General features: G+C 40.5%; 1 protein-coding gene across 2 annotated transcripts in view; it reads left to right on the top strand.

The window, feature by feature from the left end:
• Positions 1-23,058, top strand: part of FBXL7 (F-box and leucine rich repeat protein 7) — a 339,122-nt gene that overhangs the window by 80,412 nt on the left and 235,652 nt on the right. Inside the window, exons 1-2 of one of the 2 annotated variants that reach the window (XM_025043531.1) lie at positions 11,737-11,839; positions 13,159-13,248. In XM_025043531.1, coding sequence (XP_024899299.1) covers positions 11,764-11,839; positions 13,159-13,248 — 166 coding nt within the window. In that variant the 5' untranslated portion in view covers positions 11,737-11,763. Of the gene's footprint in view, positions 1-11,736; positions 11,840-13,158; positions 13,249-23,058 lie in introns of those variants that run through there. The other variant, XM_006907126.3, reaches the window with a different exon arrangement.

The raw sequence follows: 23,058 nt of genomic DNA, 5'->3' as shown, positions 1-23,058 counted from the left end.
AGTCCAGAACTCTTCCAGCTTCAGTCAAGGTTTATTTTGCTTAATGTATCTCGTTTTATAGACTTGCACCTTTTCCTTCACTGGCCCCTGCAAGTCTTAGGTTAGGTTATGGCAGCAGTTTATATGATAAAAGGGACTGCAAATGCAAAATTTAGGGCGAGATTTTTTAATCCATAAAGCTTTAAAACATACACATAGATTATAGGTAGAAGCTGAATTAAAGTTTTAAAAGAAGAAAGACCTACCAAGTCATCAGTTCACTGCCTAGAGCAAATTAACCTATTTCCCAGGGTCTGGAAGGCTTATCAGATTTATTGTTTGGAGATATATATATATATATATAGCGGCTGTGCTTTTTAAAAACATTTTGATTTATCGTTGTTAAAATTATTACTTTGTACTTACTCAGCCTTTTGTAGAGTAAGTCTCTACAGTATAAAAGTGCTGCTTTCACATGAAAAAAATATCTTACCTTTAGGGTGAAATTTCTCTTTTTGCTTGAATTCCAAGTTTTATCTGTTAAGCATAAGATCTCTGCAGTTTCAACAATCACCGCAGATGTTACAAGCAGACCCCTTCCTTTGTCCCTCATTAGTTCACATAACAGATCCAGGAGTAGGGCGGGTGTCAGGACCGGGCTGAGATGAGTAATGTCTTCGTGACATCCTTACCTGTTTTCTTTCTGTCTTTCTGTTTGGCTGCATATGTCTTCATGCTAGGTGGACTATTTTTTTGATATAGTATGGCTGCTAACAACTCTTACCGTTATAATCCGGGGTGGGGGAGGGATGGGGATAGAGACAGAGAGAGAGAGAGAGAGAGAGAGAGAGAGCGAGAGAGCGAGCGAGCACGGTGGAGAGAGCATCTTTTCCCCTGCCATTGAACAGCATTGGCCATTTGACTCCTTGCTGCCCAATCCCTGGACCATGAGGGTGAGCTCCTGTTTTAGGCTTATGACAGGCAGCGCCCCCTGCTGGGGCTGAGGGTGAATTCACTCTCACCCACCCCCGTGAGACAGCTACACAAAGGATGGATGGATTTGGGGGTGGGGACAGTGAGTGCACTCACTGTGCTGTTTAGCCGCTCTTTCATTCAAGTGCTGATTTAGAAGGATTGTGGCTGTCTAGGAGGTTCTCTGCTGCTGCCATTCGTACATTCTCAGTTGTCCTGTGCTCAGGGGTGACTGGGATGATTACCTCTGCCCCTATGAAATAGAATTGTAGCTTCCCACTATGGTTCCAAGGAAACCTCCTCCCAACCCAAGAAAAGTGGAAGAGATGTAGGAGGAGGAGAATGATACTTTTAGGGAGCATGGCAGGTAATAAAATGGGGCCTCTCATTTGGAGGCTGAGAAGATCATGGTGACCAGGCAAAGTCAGAAGTCACACACCCAAAGAGCAGACAGGACAGTGAAATGATCCAGCTGTGATTTGGTAACATAAATATGTGCGCACGCGCGCGCGCGCGCGCGTGTGTGTTTGTGTGTGTGTCTGTACATGTATATTTATTTGTTTATGTCTATATGTGCATGTATAGAAATATATTTTTCTTAATTCCAGGAAATTGCAATGTACATATGATTTCACTTCAGTAGGGGCAAGACGAACTTGTTTAGCAACTCTGTCTCTTACTTGACCTTAACTTTTGTCTCTCTTTGGAGCTTGGTTTGTGGTCATTAAGTGGTTTGTAGTTGTGCTACAGGGTTGATAACTTTTTGAGTTGGGTGGGGGGAGTAAAGAATGTGGGAATGGAAAGCTATCTTGAAGATGACCCCCTCCGATGTCTTTCTCCCCCAATCAGAGATGCTGGGATTGTTGCTGAGAAGTGTTGAGCTGGGAGTAAGTGTGGATCTGGTCTGTGAATTTCAGTTTCTTCTTTTAAGTGCTTTCTTAACAATGTTTGGTGCCCATGCCTTCTCTATGGTGGAAAAACTTGTTATAATCCTCTTTATCAAGTAGAGCTGTTTGGGTTTTTTTAGTTCCCTTATACAGAATTTGCCCATGGTTTCATAATAAATAGGCAATGTGGATGGGAAACATAATAAGATCCTAAGATTGTTTTGTGTTAAATAAGACTAAGATCTAAAATATATAACCCTTTCATTTTTGTTAGTTTTACTGGTTATGTGTGAGAGGAGGAAAATCAATGCCTTTTAAGAATTTATTATTCAGAATTTCCATTAACTTAGATCGATCTTTCTGATAATTAAGTTAAACACATATAAACATGGTTTGTGTGAAAACCCTGAAATCAATGAGTGGCTGTAGGTTACAAAGGTCTGTGACTGTAAGACTTTAGACTTTTAGACATAAAGCCACAAAGACTCACATATCGCTGCCTGTCCCTTCACTAAACTCTGTTGAAAGGTCAGGTTGTTTTCTACTCTCTTTCCCCGCCTTCATGGCACGCGGTAAAGTAACCTCAACCAACAAGAAGGCTTGATCATGGATTGTGTCTAACCCGGTGTACGGCATATGGGACTTGAATGAATGAATGAGTGAGTGAGTGAGTGAATCAGAAGAGGCAGTTATGAGTTTATTGACACCAGAGGCTCTTGATGCCAGCAAATGACACATACATGGCTTTGAAGTTGCCCCAGATCATGCTGAAACAGCATTGAACTTCAGAAAGAACTCTTGTCTTCCCTTGTGTATCCGGATGAAGCAAGGCATGGGCTTCTCATGATCTTTGGGCCACAGCAGCCCTTCAGAACTTCGGAGGAAAGTCACCGGTGCAAATTGTAGTGACGTTGTTATTAGCACTGAATTGTCTTTTGAATGACTTATAGGACCGGGGAAATTCTTGTGCTGATGCACGTACCCTTTCGCCTGCCCATGGTCCGATCCTCTCATTACCCTGCTCAGAAACCCAGCTGTGAAGCACCATCTGTCAGCAGCAGAGGCATCTGTCTTTGTGTCAGCTGACATCTGTGTTAACTTTTGTGGAACTGCCTGAAGGCCTGCCCGAAAGTGGGTGTGAGGCTGGGGGAGCAGACTCTGCTTTGGTACCTTTAGTGAAATATAGCCTGGCCTTTTCAACGTGAAACCACCCATAATGGTGTGCCAAGTGCTTGCTTTTTCACAAGCGGGTTCTCCCCATTAGGACGTCTTGTTTTCCATGATGCATTAAATCTTACTGCAGATCTTTCTCTTCCACGCATAATAATACTGCCGTGCAGTGAGACTTGAGTAAATGCTGGTATGATAGAATCAGGGTGAGATTTTTCTGCTTTCTGTTTAATTTTGTAGAAAATGGTTTCGAAGTATCCAATGGGTTTAATAGTGAGCCCACCCCACCCCCTTCAGGTCATGTCTTATCTGGAATGTTAGAATGCAGCCTTACAGGGAAATAGAATCATTGCAGATGTAATTATTAAATTAGGGTAGGCTGAGGTAGGGCAGTCCTTATTCCAGAATGGCTGCTGTCCTTATAAGAAGGGACACAGAGACACATGGAGGGGAGATGGCCATGTGATGACTGAAGCAGAGATTGGAGTTATGCTACCACAAACCAAGGAATGCTAAGGATTGCTGGCAGCCACCAGCAGCTGGGAGAGGGGACATGGAGCAGATTCTCCCACAGCACTTGGAGGGAATGTGACACTGCAGACACCTTCACTTCAGACTTCTAGCTTCCAAGACTGTGAGACAGTAATCTTCTGTCACTTTAAGCCATCCATTTAGTGGTTATTTGTGATGGCAGTTCTGGGAAACTAATAGAGAGGTACTGTATAACATGTCACTACTGAGAATCTGTATGAATTTTGTCATTTCTTTTTTGTAGACTCAATGTGTCGCCATTTGTAAAGACTCTCTTTCGAGGTAGCATAGATTTGAGTGGTGCCTGTGAGGGATAGTGCTCATTAGGAAACATTGTGGGAATGGGGCTATTCCATCAGGAAGAAATTCCAGGTTATGCTCTAGTTAGTCTCTCACTCTAATGCCAACTCATTTATTGACACCAGAGGCACTTGATGCCAGCAAATGAATACATGGCTTTGTATGTGTACTGAGTGCCCATAACATGCCGAGCACGGTGCTTGCTTTGGGGCATAGAGCAGTGAACAAATCAAGTACAGAACCTCTTAGAGTTGAGGATCCAATGGAGAAGACAGACTTGATGGTTTGCAATCAACCTACATATTTTTAATATCATTGTAAGAAAACAAATTCAGTCACACTAGATAGCAATGAAATTTTGTGAATCAAATAGTATTAGGGAATATCACTTAATGATCCTATTTAAAAACTTACCATACTGCATTTTTGTTCAATTCTATTCACATGTCTGTGGTTTATCTCCCCAAACCCAATATAGACTGTCTCATTTATTCTAGTGCTAATTATAATCCTTTTCATGTGGTAGGTTTAGCATATAGTTATTAAATTAAACTGAATTATCGATTGAGAATATTAATAGGGAGGATGATTAATGACAGCTAACATCTATTAAGAATCTATTATATGTATATGCCATTAGGAGCAATTGACTTATTTACCTCATTTTATTCTCATAGTTGCTCTATTAGTTTACGTTTAACCAACCCCATTTTGCAGATGGAGAAACTGAGGTACTAGGAAAGTAAGGAAACCCTGAAGCTCAACCAGCTAGTTAGTGGCAAAGCCAAGACGCAGGTCAAAACAGCCCAATGCCAGGCCCCACACCCTCCAGGGTGGCACACGTGCTTAACACAGACCTGCCTCCATCTTGCTACCTTCGGTGGATTTGTTGAAGAAAGCTGTGTTGAAATCATGTACTCCACCCCCTTTTTTTTTCTTTTTAGTAATCACAGCCTCTAGGGATAATGCAGAGAAGGTTGGTTTTAGTTGAGATTTTTGTATACCTTCTTTTTTCACCAAGAAAAAGAGAGTGACATGAGGATGTGGGATGATTGCTGATCAACTTAAATTACTTCTGTTTAATTCTCTCTACCCGTTGGCTTCTAAGCTAACTGCTGATATGATTAGACAGCCTTCAGGGTTGTGCGTGGTTTAGTCATGGACTTGCATTTCCCACGATGGTTTTGCTTCTGCGGTTTGGGAGCGGGGCACCCCCACCCTGCGCTGTCTGATTTGAGGCAGAAGCACTTGACTTTCCTAGAGAGAACGTGGACAGTCCCCGTGCAGAGGGGGAAGGGGAAGCCCCACGTCCCCTGGCTCTCCTGATCCCATCAAAACCCTGCAGGCTTCTGAAGAGCAGAGCTTTGTAGCAGGTGTGTGCTGGGACCCCAAAGCTCTTCTCAATTCATTGCTGCAGACACAGCTCCACTTGGAGGTAACACAATACTCTTTACATTCCGCTCCTTCCCCCACCCCAGAGCTGCAGCCACGTTGTAAAGGGCTCTCAAGGAGCTGCTGACTTGGCAGCGGGGGTGTCCCATTTTCTCTCCTGGAAGAACTCTGTGTACTTTGTTCAGCTGCTCCAGCCGCAGCTCTCGGGATCCAATTTCCGCTGGAAACAACGAGCACTAGAAGCTTGAAAGTAAAGAACCACGAACAGTCAAAGCCAGCACCCTGTCATTGCAACATCGTTCACAGTCGCAAAAAGGGGCAACACCCCAAGTGCCCATCAATAGGTGAATGAATAAATGAACAAAATGAGGTATATATACACAATGGAATATTATTCAGCCATAAAAAGGAATGAATCACTGATACGGATACATGCTGAAACCCGGATGAACCCTAAAAACATGACAAGTGAAAAAGCCAGACACAAAGGATGACTATTGTTCGATTCCTCTTAATGTGAAATGTCTAGAATAAGCTAATTCATCGAGACAGAAAGCTGATTAGAAGGTACCAGGGGCTGGTGGGAGGGAGGAATGGGGAGTTAGTGCCTAATGGTGCAAGATTTCTAAGTCAAGGAATGAAAAAGTTTTGGAAATAATAGCGATGGTTACACAATGTTGTGAATGTAATTAATGCCACCGAATGAAATACTTAAAAAGAGTTTACATGACAAATTTTATGTTATGTGCGTATTTTAAATAATGAATAAATGCTAGTGTCCTGCCCCAGGTCTAGTGTTGAAGAAGCGACTGCATCTCTCGGCAGTGAGGCGCATGCTGAAAATCATCCTTAGCTTTTCTCGGGCTGGACATACACCCATTAGAACGGCAGCCTTTTGGGGGAAGGGTTTATCTTGTTTCCTAGCTCCATCCCAACTGTTCCGTAGTTACAGATGTGTGCATCCTGCTCCGTGGTCCTGAGCTCACTCATTAGGTTCTTTGGGAAACTGGAGTATAGAAAGATACAGTGAGCACATTAAATGGTGTGAAAGGGGAAAAAAAAAACCAAAAAAAAACACGACAACAAAAACCATGACTCTGGTAGTTTTTTTCTATTTCATTTCCTTCTTTCCTCTTGTCCTTCCTAGCCCATACTTCCAATCTTCACCAGAAGAGAACAAAGAATAGGAGAAGCAAAAGCAATGGACCCATCTTCTGGTTTTTTTTCTTTTTTTTTCTTTTTTTTTTTTGCTTGCAATAGAGTTAAGGAAGAATAGACTGCTCAGGGTTTGATTCCTCCTCATTTCACTCTATTGCAGAGTCTCCGACCCTGGGAACTCATCTGGTAAATCTCTCCCCATTGGCCTGAAAGAGCTATTATGCTTCCACCTTATGTCTCCAGTTTTTCTTTTCTTTTTTCCAAAAACTAATATGCACCTGGTCTAGGGATTAAGCCGGATCATTCTTTGAGATAACCAAGATTATTATTCCGTACAAATAGACATTTGAACTCTGGATCAGAGAAAATAAGAAACTATCTCATAAGATAGCAATCAGGAAAATAACGGTGGATCAACACACAAATATGACCCACCACTCCCTTGATCTAATTCTGAGATTCTGAAAAAATTTTTCTTTCCCTTGGTATGGAATTTAATATTAAATCAGGCTATCGTGGTGAGCTGACAGCAGCTTGAAACAAGGCAGCTGAGGAAAATGGGAAGTAAGGGGCTGAGCTCCCAACATCGGTCCGTGTGCTTGTGGATTTCATATCAGAAGTCTGCGGCTGAAACCCATAGAAATGGATTCGGTGCATATAATCTAGAATTGATATAGGGAATCAGTTTTGCAGAAGGTTTCTTGGACTCTTAAGAATGTTGGAAATCACAGGACCGGTTGATTCATTTTTTTTGTCCTGTATTGATTGATCTTTTCTCTTCCACTCTTTGCATTCTTTGTGTTATAGTAAAGCACAATGGAATGTCTGACTGTCTTGTTTTAAATATCTGCATTTGCAGAATCAGCCTGGGCTCCGGGAATGAGGGAAGAAACTTAGTTTTGCTATTTTGCTATTTTACATATGGGAATTTTTTTAATTAAAAGAGACTTTAAATCCCTCTCTAATAGGGTCCTTATTTAATGAACGTTCTCTTTCTCCTCAAACATTAGGAAAATGTGGCTCATTCTAACAGAAAGCCCGAAGGATGTATGATTATAATAAAAGACTAGCGCATTCTCTGCCAGCATTCTCGGGGTGATCGTGTGTCCCAGGCGACCTCAGTGATCGATCCACCACTAATTTCTCATGCCGTGATTCAGAGTTATATGTCTATGCTAATTTGTTACACGTAATGCTCGCCAATCTCAGTGTGTTAGTCTTCACTTGCTTTGATGTTTATTTGTATTTGATACCTAATTGCTTGTTCAATTGCCCTCATTCGGGCCTTTTAGCCCACCTGTGAGGAAATTAAGAAGTGTAGATTTTTACTTTACCAAATCCAACGGACACAATTCTGATATGCTAATAACAATTCTGATATGCTCGTGACCAATAAACGAGCTTTCATGTAGGAAAAGCAGTTAGATAGCAGAATTGTCAACCTTGCTTATAGCTGGTGGATGTCTGTTGGATATATAAGGTATGTATAATTTACATATGCATATCTAACATTTATTCACTATTACATGTGCATATAATAGTAAAACAACAATTAGTGTTGTAAATTTCATCTCTTAGCTCCTGACGCAAACCGAACTGTGATAAATGGGTCCACATTAAACAGTCGCAAGGGTGGGTTGTGGCTGGCACCGCCCATGATCAAATGCTTTACAAGCTGTAGGTCAATTATTATAGGTGAATTATTATTCATAGCAGCCTCCACCAAACCGTGAAAGGTGGGTACAATTTTCTCATTTTTAGTAGAGAAACTAGATAGTTGTTTGTTTGTTTTTATCTTGATTTCGTGGATGAAGACAATGAAACTTAGAGCGTTTGAAAGAGTTTTTCTCCTGAGCCCATTGCTTAGAAGTGGTATATATGAAACGTAAACTCGTGTGGGTCTGACATGGTGACGGACAGTTTTATGTGTCTACTTGGCCAGGGGATATATAGTACTCAGTTATTGAATCAAACACTGTTTGAAGGTGAGAAATGTAGGGAATCCCTTCCTAATACAATAGCTTGTCTTGCGAGAACATGCCCATACTGAAGATTTCTGGTTCTGACTACTGGAAGCCAAATAAATGTACCTTGTTCATTTCCTCTGAGTTTCTCCTGTAACATTTAACATATAAGCACCCCCACTCCCACCCCCACCCTCACCCTGCCATTCACACACCATGTCCCTGCCCACTTGAACTCACTGGAGAGATGATTATGCTCCAGAAACAAGGCAGAAGAACAGAGCGTGTTAATAGTGTCCAAAATATGAACCCCATTATACTAAGATTTATTGAGTATTTCCTAAGCGCACTATCCTAGGTGCTATATCTGGATTATTTTATTGAATGCTGAGAACAGCGATATGAGGCAGGAATTGATTTTTCCCCACCCTGTTTATAGCTGAGAAAAGTAAAGCATAGAGGAGTCTAATAATTTGCCCATCACCAGTAAGTGGCAGATTCAGATACAAACCCGGCCTCCTACCTCTAGATCCACACTCTACCCACTGCAGTCCACGTGAAAGCTGGGATTAACTGTGAAACCATATTTAATACCATATTTAAACCATATTTAAGATTATATGCAGCCAGCCCTTACTATTTGTGGATTTTCTATTCGTGAATTTGCATACTCACTAAAATGTATTCGTAACCCCAAATTAATAGTCGTGGGGCTTTCATGGTTATTCGCAGACATGCGCAGAGATGGTGAAAAATGGGTCTTTCAATGTCCACATTCTACCTGAGGTTAAATAAGGCAACCGTCTGCCTCCTTGTTTTGGCTTTCATCCTGTAAATGAGCATCCTTTTTAGCGGTCTATTTAGTGCCACATCTTTTGCATTTTTGTGCCTTTTGTTGGCGATTTTGCTATTTAAAATGCCCCCAAGCATCACGCAGCACAGCTGTCAACTTTTCCTAAGAGCAGGAAGGCTGCAGTGTGCCTCATGGAGAAAACACAGGTGTTAGGCAAATTTCGTTTAGGCTTGAGTTACGGTGCCCTTGGCCTTGAGTTGAATGTTAATGAATCACCAATATTTATTGAATAAGGTGTCTTCAAACAGAAACACATGCAAAACGAGGTTACTTCTTGATGGGTTGTTGAAATGTGACCTGGGGGTCGCAGAATCCTAATCCTGCATTTCCCTTAGGAGCAATGAATCAGGATCGTTAGCTCTGCGTTTGTGGTAACTTCATAGAACATGACCATCATGAAGCTCAAGAGCGGACCTTATTTACCTCTCTGTTATTTCGCTTTCCATGATGACTTAATTCATTAAATACCCAGGCGTTTATAATTGTTGGATTTATCACAGGGCATATGCTCTCTGTGAGCGCACCATTGCACTTAAAGTCACAAAAACTGGGGAGGGAGGGGTGAAAACTCTCACATTTTTAATGTAAAAGCAGAGATAGACAGCACACAACAGATACTCAGTATATCTGTGGTGTTATGATTTCATTGGGTGATTACAGAAGAAAGTCTAAAACATTTTCCTTGGGGAGAGTGCAGTAATGAAAAATGATAGAAACACACAGTCGTGAGACAGTGAGAGTCTGATGAAGCATCTAAGGTGTTGACCAGAGTACATAGCACAACATACACACACTCTATGTTAGCCTCATTATAAATATCATCGATAATGTTATTTGTTTTTTCATTCTTATTCCCTTCCTTCATAGACCAGCATTTCTTAAACTGGAGTTTCTGGCCTTCTGCATACACGTTTTCAGACCGGTCTGAGAATTTCTTCAGAAATCTGTTTTATTTTATGCTTTTCCCTTTTCACGATAATCTTAAAAATAATGAATAATGGTATAGTGGTTCTCTTTTATAACGGAGTCCTGCCACAAGGGTTTGTCTCCGAAGTTGGCACCCGTCTTTTAAAGAAGGAGCCCTGCCATGGGACAATAAAAAATAACAGCAGACAAAAAAACGTGCATTTCTCAGTCAGATCTAGTGAAGGTCAACAGATGTGGCACGCGTAGCGGGAAGGCCTCGTCGGGTTCTGATGGAGGACTGTGGTCAGGCCGAGTCCTCACGCAGCCTAGGGTGGCGTGGGCGTGCCACACCCGAGAGGACGCTGGCTGTAGTGGCCAGTACTGTATTTACATTTTGAAAGGCCGTTTAATGTCGGCAACATAATGTCATCTGCCCCGTTAAATGAATGCTGTTAATTTGAATTTTATGGCTTTTATTGTTTTTGTGATTAATGGGTCATTTTGTTTTGGTCTTGTTGGTGACTCAAAGCTAAAGCATATGGAGTTTATTTCTAGTTTTCCATTTGTGCATCGCTAAGTAACAATATACTAAAAATAATTTAAGCCTGTGTATTCATGGTACCCAGTAATGCATTTTTCTGTATTAAAAGGGAGTGTCTGCAGGTTTGAAGAGTACTATAATGGACTTGTAGAACCATAGACTATACGATGCTGGAAATCACTTAGCCCACCCATCTCCCCTACTAGATGTGGACACTGAGCCTCCTGGAGGACAAGTGAGTGTTCAGGGCCACAAAGCAAGGAAGCAGGAGACTGAGGTCAGAGACCAGTTTGCCATACTTCTAACTAGGTGCTCAGTCCAACATGTCAGGCCCCCTCCAGAGGTGAACCACGGCACATAAATGGCAATGGCTGCTAGGCCACAAAGCGTGGCTAGACACAGACTGAGGGAGAGTTACTGCTCAGACTGGGCTCACTCTGGTGGAGGAGGATGTGGAATGAGCAGCCATCATCGGAAAACAGACTTGTTTCAGAGTCATAAATCATGATGAACTCCCTGCCCAGGTGGTAGGAATTTGGATTGTTCCATTACTCCCAACATTAGCAAACAAATCCCTGAAGCTCTTTAAATCGAAGCCCATTCATGCTTTTCGACTTTGTTCCTGGACTGTAAGCTCACGCCACCTAACTGGGGTTGCACCACTGCGTAGGGAAGACTGTTGAAAACAGTGTTTCTCAACCGCATGTGGGAATTTGGATCAGAACTTGTTGAACACAAAGAGTTCGTTTGTGATGTAATTGATCGGTCATCATATTAGTTTTCTATTGCTACGTAACGAATTACCACAAACTCAGCAGCGGCTTAACACAAGGTACATATATTATCTCATTTTCTTTGGGTCACAATTCTAGGCTGGTCTTTTGTTCAGGGTCTCACAAAGCTGCAGTCAAGTTGGCTGGGGTCTCACCTGGCCCCCGAGTCCTCTTCTGTGCTCACGTGCTCATGCACGTGTTGGCAGAATTCATGGCGTTGCAGCTGTGGAACTCACGGTGGCTTGCTTCTTTGAGACCGGCAGGAAGTCTCTACTCTAGACTCTTGTGAAGGGCGTACCTATTTTGGTCAGGCCTACCCAGGAAAAGCTTTCTTTTGATGAAAGTCAACTCATCAGGGAATTTAATTACATCTGCAAAATCCTCTCACCGTCGCCATACTCTGTGTCTTCATGGTGAGTTGCCAGTTCTGCCCACCCTCAAGGGGTCAGATTCCAAGGGCCCTGACTTAGCCTATTTGGACTGCTACAATAAAATACTATAGACTAGGTGGTTTATAGCAGCTGAAATTTAATTCTCACACTTCTGGAGGCTGAAAAGTTTGAGATCAAGATGTCGGTGAGAGCCCACTTCCTGGTTCATCAACAGCCACCTTTTTCCTGTTTCCTTACATGGTTGGGAGGGACACAGAGTCTCTTCTCTAAGGGACCCATTCATGTCCCCTTCATGAGGGCTCCACGCTCATGACTTAATCACTTCTGAAAGCTAATCACTTCCAAATACGACCCCATGGGTGATTAGATTTGGGGAGACACAAACATTCAGTCTGTAGCAGGTACCATGAGTGTTATCCTAGAATTCTGCCCACCCCAGTCATTGGCACTTCCCTTACTATGCAGTGAGTGTGGTTCATATTCATAAACTTTCATGTGATGTTTAGAGAATGTTTAGCACTATTGTCATGTACGTTCATATTAAAAGTTAGAAGAGTAGAAACTGAGCTGTCAGCTGAGATAAGATTATTCAGGCCAGGGATTCTCAACCTCAGCGCTATTGATATTTTGGGCTGGATAATTCCTTCTTGTGGGGGAGCTGTCCTGTGCATCATAAGATGCACCCTGGCCTCTATCCACTAGATGCCAGTAGCATGCCCTCTCCAGTTGTGACACCTAAAAATGACACCAGATGTTGCCAAATATATTTTTGGGTGGAGAAACACCCCCAGTTGAGAACTACTGCATTAGAAAAATGAAGTAGGCTTTTTTTTTTTTTAATTGTTATTTTTTAAAGAAGAACCTATTAAAACAAGAAATTAGTTTTTTAAGGTGACACAGCTCTTTGGAGCCAGCAGGCTCTTCTTGCTCCTTGGATGACATGTCATTCTTAGGTTTGCATTTGTCCTTTACTGAAAATGTATAGTTTATATTTGCAAATAAAAAATTAATACTGCAGATGTGTTTCGCAGATGTACTTTCTTATTCACGCGTATGCCAAAATTAGGTTACGTTATCATATTTGACTGTGTTTTATAATCTTGTCCGAGTTTATAGTCAAGCTATATTATAATAAGACTTTAGTTCTGCTACGACATGGATCAGGTATTTCCCAAAAGATATTTAATGCATAAGGCAAGAAACCTAATAAACTTTATTCTTGGTATTATGGCTCCTTCCTTGGAAACGAGCTATGTGGCTCAGTAAGGGAATGGAGTGAAAGGCATGGTCTAGTTCTGACATTACGAAACTGTAAAACTGCTCATTCCTGTTTTCTCTAGGCAAAGGCAGCTCAAGCATCTCATCCGACGTGAGTTCAAGTACAGATCACACGCCGACCCAAGCCCAGAAGAATGTGGCTACCAGTGAAGGTAGGCATCTGGTGTTCATTATCTCTTGCCCGCTCTTCACAGTGCTGGCTATTTTTGGAAGACAAATAAAATGTGTGAGTCTGAGTTCTGTTCTACTGAGTGGGAGCATACGAGAGTCTTAAAAATGAGAAGACAAAGATTTTCCCAAGTTTCTTTTTTGTCACTCTGCTATCACTGCCCACTAATGTTGTTTCGATGGGATTTAAGTTCTAAGGCAAAGGTTGATATTTTGTGAAAATATGATAAGCTGACTTTGGGGGAGCCGTTAGATTATTACATGTCTTGTTTTTTGGTATGGAAAATGTTGTGTTTATAAAAGCCTTGTGCTGAAGTTGAAAGTCATGTGAGAACTTTCAAAATAGGCACACTGGAATTTGAGATAGTGACGATGGGAAGTTCATAGTCATGTGATCTGTAGATCTTGAATTAATCAACAATATTTGTGAATAGGAAAAGAGATTCATTTGACTATTTAAAGATTTATTACAAAGTCCTGCCTATCAGGACAAAGATTGGTTGCATTAATATTCTTGATGAAGAATCTGATTATATATAGTAATACACATTGGAATTCAACTGCTTCCCAATAGTCGAGATGCTTTCGAGTTATTGATTACTTGTTTGAGTGTGGAAATAATTGTTTCTGTGGCATTTATTTAGTGGTAAGTTGACCCAATTATGGAATCAGCTCCTTTTATTTTAATGTCAAACGCAACGAAATGACTTTCTTTCTGAAGAAGAGTTCTTTATAAACCAGCTGCTGAATCGAGGTCCTGGGAAGGACACCAATGCCATTTATAAGGAAAGATTCTGGGAGGTGTCAGCTGATTTCCATGGCATTGTAGAGAGACTGCTTTTCTCGCGTGTACGGGGCATCATGGAAGCACATTTCCAGTTTTTGTTTCGGAGGCTGTATTTCTGCTGCTGACAACATCGGGACACATTCTCGTGGCCTGATGTTGGTCACCTCAGCTGTGCGATTGCTCTTGATCTGTATTCACAGTTTACGCATTAACGGTGATGGTTTCCTCTGCTGCGTATGTCATAGGCTGTTCTTTGACTTGATATATTTCAAGTAGCACAGAATTATCTTCTCTGGGTTAGTTATCCCCCAACTGATGTATAAATAGCTCTTGTAACTGGATTATTGTCCCCTCCGTTTAATGCTTTCGCGTTGTTTTACCAATGCTGTCAAGCAAACAGATTCGGATGTTCTCAGTACAGTGAAGCAGCAGGTAGCAACCTGGTTTTAATTTTGTGGTGGTTAACTCAAATACGGGCATTAGATCATTCTTGAAATTCAATTAAGGTAATGTGCAAATCAGGTAAGTTGATTCTACACATTCGCTTTTGAGGCTTCCATGCGTAGAAGCCAGAGTGGAAATCACTTCAATTTAATTTATTTAGGACTCTCTCTAGCCAGAAATCTATGTTTTATAAGATTATCACTTTTCTCTACCATTATTTTATAATCACTCTTATCACAGTCATTTGTCTAATTTGAGTGTCTGTGAAAATAGTTAAATATGTCAAATACTCTGTGTTTCTCTATCCAGATTTCAGTTCTCTTAATATTTTTTTTCCTCCTTTTTGAAAATAGAAAATACTAAAATATATGAGCTGTGTTGCAGGGTGTCGGGAGGGACTGTGAGACTTCATGCATTTAAAATGTCCGCTTTCTGTGCTTCAAGGAAAAAACAAACTCTATAGGGATTTAAAGTTTTTTTTTGTATTTTGCCTTTTCTTTAGCAAGATTCTTTTGGTGCAGGCCCAGCCAATGTTTTGTATATTTTTGTCACAATTCATTTTCTGTCATTCTGAGGATAAAATCAGGAAAGAAAAATGGGAAAATGTGATATTCATATGCAACAGAATTTTTAGCAACTGGGCTAAGTTAGTATGAATTTTTTTCCAACTCTTAAGTGGAAGAACCCTATCCCTATGAAAGATGATGTTCAGATTTTTTGCGTATCTGAAAAATTATGAAGGAAAGTTGTTTTGCTATTTGTTTATATGAATCCATTTTTTCTACTGTTTTTTAATTAATGAAAATTAAAAATATTAAAAAGGAAATTAGGTGTGAGTAATAGTTACTTTAAAACGTATTTCAGGGATGTTTGCCACATAATTGATCTAATATTATCAGCCTTGGTTTTTCAAGATGGAAGCATAATAGCCAATACGAAGCTTCTGAAAGCACAGATGACAGTGTCCCCAGTCCACTTTCCAGGATGAGCATTTAGGGTGTCACATCCTCTGAATTCCAGGGTGAATTTACCAGATGGCAATGCGCATTTTCTCCTACAGGAAAACACGTGTATGTAGCACCCTGGCAGAGAAACAGAAGGTATACTTTGATTTCTTATACATGCTACAGAGAAGCCAACTTAAAAATGCTTCTCCGATTCTCTTTCCACTGTTTTCTAGAACTCTGTTTAACCTTTAATGTTAAGAAAATATCGGGGGAGTGATATACTTCCAGAAGTTCTTCGATTATGGTTATTTTCTTCAGTTCCTTGATCCTCTTACGATTTTTCAGTCTGAATGCAATCGATATTGTCTTCAGGAAGTACAGGCAGGATCCTCAGTTTTAGGCCTGACTGATAAATGATTTCTAAAAATGATATCTATGGTGAAGGATAATACTTAATTTTCCTGCAGCCTTTGAAAACCGTAGCCATACCTGTAACAGCTGGATTGGCAGCATTGCGTGGCAGTTTTGGACTTCTCCCCGATGGGCTGGATGAGGAACGTTGTCGTCGTTGGGATATGTGTATGTGTGTGTCTGTGTGTGCATTTGTGTCCAACCTGCACAAGACAGCCGATGGCACAGGCATTGTCCTTTTCTAGGTAACCACTGCACGCAGTGTATGCTGGCAGCTAAACCGAGGGCGTGGGAGTTGAGGGAAGGGAGAGCACTCACATTACATGCACTTAACCTGGGGCTGCTGGTGGGAATGGAAATTAACTGTAAACAGACGCGAGGGGTCTTATTAAGAAGGTGATAATGTTCGGAAATTGGGTTGTGGCAATGGTTTCTCAACTCAGTCAATTTACTTAAAAAATCACTGAATTACATACATGAAAAAGGATCTTGGGGGAGCTGCTACTTCTGCAGGACCTTCAGATTTGTATCTCAATTATCAGAAACTGTTCTTTGCAAATGCTGCCTTCTAGCTGAGAAGACCTGAAAAGAGGGTGAGTCTTAGCCAATGCAAAGTGCAAGGCTGCTGGCTGGAAGCTTCTCTGAGACGCTCTGATTTTGGAGCCAGAACTGGCCTGAAAGCCATCATAACGAGTCTCTGGGCTGGTGTGTGTAGCCCTGGGCATGGTCCCTGGTCAGAGATGACTCATCGTAATACATATTATCCCATGAAACTCTGAAGACATGAGAGGTTATGCACCCACAGGTTTTCAAAACCATTTTTCTCAGCTGTTCCTGGAAAGTAACTAACCTCAACTCACATTTTAATTATTCTAGCACACAACCCTAATGGTTGAAGCATCCCATTTATTCACTCTAGCAAGTCTGTGTCTTTGCTAAGGACTTGTGACCCTGCTGTCTAGCTAATGTTCCAGCTAACCCACTGGGGCCATAAGGCTGTTCCCTAGGCATGATAGGTACAGATGGTGATACAATTGGGTTTTAGTCCAGGAGAGAATGGCATTTTGACTTCTTCGTAGTGTTCTGGTGCAAAGTCTCATGCAAAAGTTGCATCTTAATTTTGTGACTCCAAAGCCACACACCCCTTTTAAGGAATTCAAAGCTTGCAGTACTTTCTTTTTGATAAGTGGTATAGGCTTTCTTTAAAGCCCATTATATTTTCTTGTGACAGTTTAAGTTCCCGATTTCCTGACACTGTAGGGGGTTTGAGTTCAAGTGTAGAAAGTTGGAAACTTTCCATTTTTCTGAACAAAATCTGCATTCCAACATCGTAAGCCACAGCATAATTCTTTCCAGTTGTGTTACCATTCTTTCTTTTCTACTTTTTTCAGTCTTTTTCATCCACATGGTGTTGTCTGTTGTACTGGAAAGAATGAGCTTTGACCTTGAGCTATGAAAGTCACATTTATTTCATGGTTGGAATAGAGTATAATGCAACCAGCCTTGAGCAGAGGCAGTTGGGTTGGATTAGATCATGAAGACTCTCCCTAGAAATAGTAAGCTGAGCTCGGGCTTCTTCCACAGGATGGCAGGCATGTGGATATGGCCTTAAAGACGGCACTTCAATAACTCAGTCTCCTCTCCACCTTGGAGAGGGTGAAGCATTTAGTTTAAAGGCCAAATGGAATTTGATGATGAAGAGTCAGGTTTATCTAGCATATTCAAGTTCAGATATTAAACTCACTGACAAGACAGTTTATAGATGTGATAGCTGTTTGTAAACATTGGTTATCAAGCCAGACAACCATAGAATCATAGGGTTTTTAGAGCTACAAAAAAACCTTGGCAATTTTCTGATCTAATATACTCATTTTACAAAGAAATACCAGTGGCACAGAGAAAGAAAGAGATTGGCTCAAGATTATAAACTTAAAAACTTGTCAAGTGGGAGTCTTATTTTGAGGAAAGAATCAAATTAGGAAAAGCATAACCCTCGAGAAAGCTGTTTGCTTCTGAGCATGAAGCTGTTTAATTCTCTTTTGTCCACCTGATTTCTAGTTGTCTATTTCAAGTTGTTCACAGAGCTGTGTCAGGCTCTTTAAAAGAACTTGAAAAAGATCGTTGATCCCAAATAGACCAGTAGTTCTAATGGGAGGAGAGGATCTGTTCCAAATGGTCAAAGGATCTTAACCTACTTGAGTAGATTAGCTTCCTACCTGCAGATGGAAACACTACTTTTAAGTCAGCTCCTGATTTGAAAATAGCCTTTCAATAGAGTCACTTGATAATGCTTTGTGAAATTGCCCGTTAAATTAGCTCCCCGAAAGAAGTTCATTTTAAAATGTTTCATTTGAGCCATGCGAAATGAGTTGATTTATGGAAAAAAAAAAAGTGATAATAGCCTTTCCATGGAACCTAAAATCACCAGTTTATTTATACAGTCACGGGTTCTCATGTTTTCAGGGCCCAAATTAGACCAACGCGAAATAGAGTTATTTTGAAATGCTCAAGCATCTGGCTTTGTTTTTCTTCTCTTTGTCTTCTTTTTATTATCTTCTTTCTATTTCTTAAGTGTACGCCTCCAACTTAGTTCGCATGAGTCACTCAGGAAGAAAAAGATGATGCTTTTTTACTCAAGGTGGATTTCATTTCCCAAAGAGTTTTTGACTATCCAACCAATTCAACAGACTTTTTTGGGGGAACGCGTATTATTTCAGGCTCTTCCTGGTTCTTTCGTGAGCATTCTTGCGTTCAACTTTGTCTTTTCATCACTCTTCTCTTGAGAAGTAGATATGAGAGTTTTCATTTTACAGAGGAAAACAGGGACACTCTGAAAAAATCAGTGTGGCCCAAAGTCATAAAATTAGTAAGTGGCAAGGATAGGCTATGAGCCCTGACTTCTGACTAAGATTAATTCTTAATGCTTGCCTTGGAATTGTCATGCAAATCTACTTAGAATTTGATACTAATCATTTTTGTAAGTTTACATTAAAGTATATTTTGAAAGTAGTTATGACCTTTTCAAACGCCAACACATAATTGTGTCTAGATGGCTGATATACAAGGAAACACTTTTGTGGTCCACGTGTAGTGTAGGTAGAAATTGACTTTAAATCCATAGTTGTAGAAAGCTAAAGTCAATATTCCAAGCCACTATTATCCTAAACTGTTAAAGGGCTAGTTTTCTGGTTACCATAGCTGTGCCCTTTACATAATGCGCCAAATAGGCTTAGAGTTTGAAATTGGTATTTTAGTTAATTATGATGTGGGGTCTATAATGTATGTAATGTAAGACTACTGAATGGTTGCATTGCATGTTTTCCCCTTAAAACTCAGCCGTGGGATTATTCTTTAATTGGAAATGTACACAAGTGGAAGATATCAATGTAAGCCTGGGAAGACTGGAAATGTACCTGGGATAGAGTCTATTACAATCGAACGAAACGCCAGCTATGATGCAAGAACCAACAGAGTATAAACATAGTAAGGGGAATATAAAGCAAGGAACTGGAAAAACAAAATGACCCTAGAGAAACCTCTTTTAAAATTAGTTATAACATGACATCTATTCAAATTGGAAAGTTGAGTGGGGGACTTTACAGGGTGGGAGAGATGCTGAAATCGGGAATGTGCTGTGCCGTTAAGAGCTTTTATTCTTTGCATGAGGAAGGTGATGACTGATTATTATAAAGATTTGTTTTGCTTTTAAAAATTAAAATTTAAACTTAACTATCTTTGAACAGTTCAGGATCGTTTAGGAAAGCTTTGCAAAGCTTTAGCTGTTGAAGCTTACTGTGTTTTGGTAATTAAATTAACAACTCGCTGCTTTGCAACCAAGTTTCTTTTATTGTTTAAACCACTAAGTGTAAGTTGGGTGACTTTTGAAAAACTGCACCAATTACCTCTGGTGATTGGAGCATATCATAGATTAAGTGTGCCCAATTTAATAAAGAAGTCAAATTTGCATCTGATGATTGTTTAAGCAGTGAAAAGCTCATCAGCTCGGTATCCACAAAATTGTTATGTATGCCTAGAAACATACAATGAAATCCTAACTGCCATCTCAGACTCAAGAACCAAATTTAATTTCTTGAGAGAGTTATCTTCTAAAATGCATCATCCACAATGGCAAAAATGTCATGTAATAGTCTAAAAAGGAAAATTAGGTTTCTGTGTGTGTGTGTGTGTGTGTGTGTGTGTGTGTGTGTGTGTGTGTTTAAGGACATCTTAAATTAATACTTGGGACATTCAGAGTCTCTCAGTTTCTTTATATAGAGTTGGGAGAGAGAAAAATCTAGATTTTAGTCTAATTCCATGGCCAAAATTATTTTGTTTATTTCTTTAATTTACATTTTGCCATTTACAAAAAAAGCACTCATAAATAATATATTCCAGCCATACACATTTTGGTTCATCTAAATACAACTAACTGTGTTTGTAATGAAGCCTTAGATTGTTTCTAAGGTATATTATTAGTAATTTCAGTAACTTAAGGCAATGGGAATTTATTAAAGGATGTAATCTACGTTAAAACCCATTTTTTAGGCACTTATGGAGGTACAAAATGTATTTCACTCACAAACTGGCATCACAGAAAATGATCCCTACCCTCAGATGTGTTTTCTTTTCCTCGAAGAATTTTCGAAACTAATTTTGGGCTTAATTTAACAAATTTAGGTGGAACATCCCACCTGCAGCCTCCGAGTCTTCATCATCCCCTATTATCTTAGATAAGCATCCTTCACAATATTTGCTTTTAGCTGTTTTGATTCTCTAAGGAATTTGATTTTATGGCAGGATCCACTGCTTCCAGAAAGTTAGCAATTGCTAAGGGAAATAACCACTTATGAAATAGTTAAATAGTAATTCTAGGTGTCATAGGATTGTGTCCCAACAAGTGATCTGAGAATGTGCTATTGTTGGAGAGAAAGAGAGATAAGCATGGGGTGGTGGGGTTGGGATAGGCATCATGGGAGCCTGGGACTCGGCCTTTTGCTGTGTGGATGGGCAGAGGGGAAGATGCAGCATGGTATATAAAGTTGTGGGCAATTTGGAAAAATACATCTGGGTTCCCAGGGGGAAAAGTCAAGCTTTCTGAAAGACCCCTCACTGGCAACATTGAATGGGTTCACACAAGTGCTTTACACATCTGGTTTTCACTAAACCATATAGTTACAAAGAGGCTGCACATTCTTTGCACTAGGTTTTAGATGGATCACACATAATTGGAGATGTCGGTGACAAACAAGCTATGACACTCTGCACTACCAACTTTCTCTGGGTTATTTGGAAGGATTTACACCAATGGGCTGACTTCTGAACTCATCTAAGGTAAAAAGGAATTATGGAGGAGATTGGGTACCAGTATTTTTGGAGAAATATCCTGCAATTAGAAATATTTGACCTTTACCACCATGGACAAAGTCTGACCTTAAAATCGGGTTAACTTGTCTGTTTACTTCCTCTTCAAGTAGGAAATAAGCTCCTGAGGATAAACTGACTTCCTCAGGAAGTCCTCACTTCCCAAGGCTGTTAGGCTGATTAACAGATAACAAGAGAAGAGCACGGTGGTTGTAAAGGGTGTTCCTCTACATCCTATGTACTTACAAAATATAGAAAATCCACATTACGAAGGGAATAATGTACAAGTAATTTAGACGTTATTTGTAATCATTAAGAGATCATGGAGGAACGGTTATAAGGAGTGCAGTCTGTGGGAAGCGTATAATAACACAGCTAATAATTATAAATGTAACTAGGAAGCTCGCTAGTGTTTGTAATTGCTGCCGCAAGGCGAGGTGGCAACCTGGTACGCTGAAGGACACTTGCTCTTCCAGATATCAGCGTGTGTTTGAGTGCGTGAGTTTTCAGATGTGGGCTTTAGAAAACCAGACTTCTCTGCACAGTAGAGAGATCCTGAGCTGCCAAGGAAAGAGGCACAGAGGGCATCCAGGAGAGTGAAGGAGGAGGTGGGTGGGAGGAAGGGAGGGTGGAGCTGGTGAGAAGCGGGGAGGAGTTCCAACATCGTGGGGATAGGGCTCCCAAGGTGACAGCGTCCTGTGTCCCTGAAAATCTTCAGTCAGTCTTTACTAAACTCACACAGTGTGCAATGGGAGTGAATTTCCTGTGGAAATCAGTGAAGGGCTGGATGTTGAGACTTAACTTGCCTTTTTCGTAGTCACCTGACTTACAAAGGTGTAACTAAAGCCAACTTCTGAAGAATCCATCCATTAACACTCCCTTGTGACACAGGACCTGGCAAATTCCCCCAGATGGGGCGGGAGGGACTCAGGCTCTGTGCTGGGAGAGAGGAGGGGTCTTTGCTGAGCACCAGAGAGAATTCAAGCACCTGCGTAAGTTGGCGCCAAAAGAAAAGTTTGTTAGAGAAGAGAAAAAGTAAAGACAAAAAGCCAAGACGGGGAAAAATGTCCTGAGTGTTGAGGAATCAGTTTATATATCATTCTTAATTTCTGTGAATTAAAGTTTAAAGACTTTGTTTACCCATTTTCCTGTCATGATATGGGCGTACAGTGAGGAAGGATAAGAGTATGTAGTGTGAAAGGCCTGCTGGCAATTCCCAGCCTTGGATCCTTAGGTTTCCCCTGGTTTTAGCCATAGCAAATGAATGATTTTATTTCATGTAGGGCACCACTTAAAGACTGTTTTCTTGTTTTCCCTTCATGGTATGGGGAAATGGTTTGTTAGCAATCCCAGCAGAAATCTTCCTTTGTTCCTTGTGATTTGATCAGCGTATTGCAATCTCAGAATATAGCTTGATCGAACATTTTGTTCTCTCGCTTCCTTCCTACATAATTACTATTACAATTAGCACAGATTTAGACATTATATTATGCTTATTTTCTATCGTGTGTAATAATATTTTATATAACTTATGTAATTTATACTAACTTTTCTCCTTTGAGTCTAATTACAAACACATCGTTTCAATTATTAATAATTATGATTCCCTTTCGATGCTGGGCTTTTCACAGCTTCTTTTGTGGAAAGTCTTTAAGTATCTCCTTTGTCCCTCAACATTGTCCTTCACCTTGCAAAATAATCCTTGTTTCCTGGCCACAAATAATGTTCCAGATCTACTCTATTTTTTTTTTTTCTATGTGAGACCGAATCAGCCATGGCCAAAGAGACTTTGAGACCAAAGGGTCCTTTTAGTGGAGAAATATAATTAAGAAATAAATCTTGGA

The sequence above is a fragment of the Pteropus alecto genome, unplaced genomic scaffold (genome assembly GCF_000325575.1).
Source record: "Pteropus alecto unplaced genomic scaffold, ASM32557v1 scaffold152, whole genome shotgun sequence".
Lineage (NCBI taxonomy): Eukaryota > Metazoa > Chordata > Mammalia > Chiroptera > Pteropodidae > Pteropus > Pteropus alecto.
This window is presented reverse-complemented; position numbering and strand designations above follow the sequence as displayed.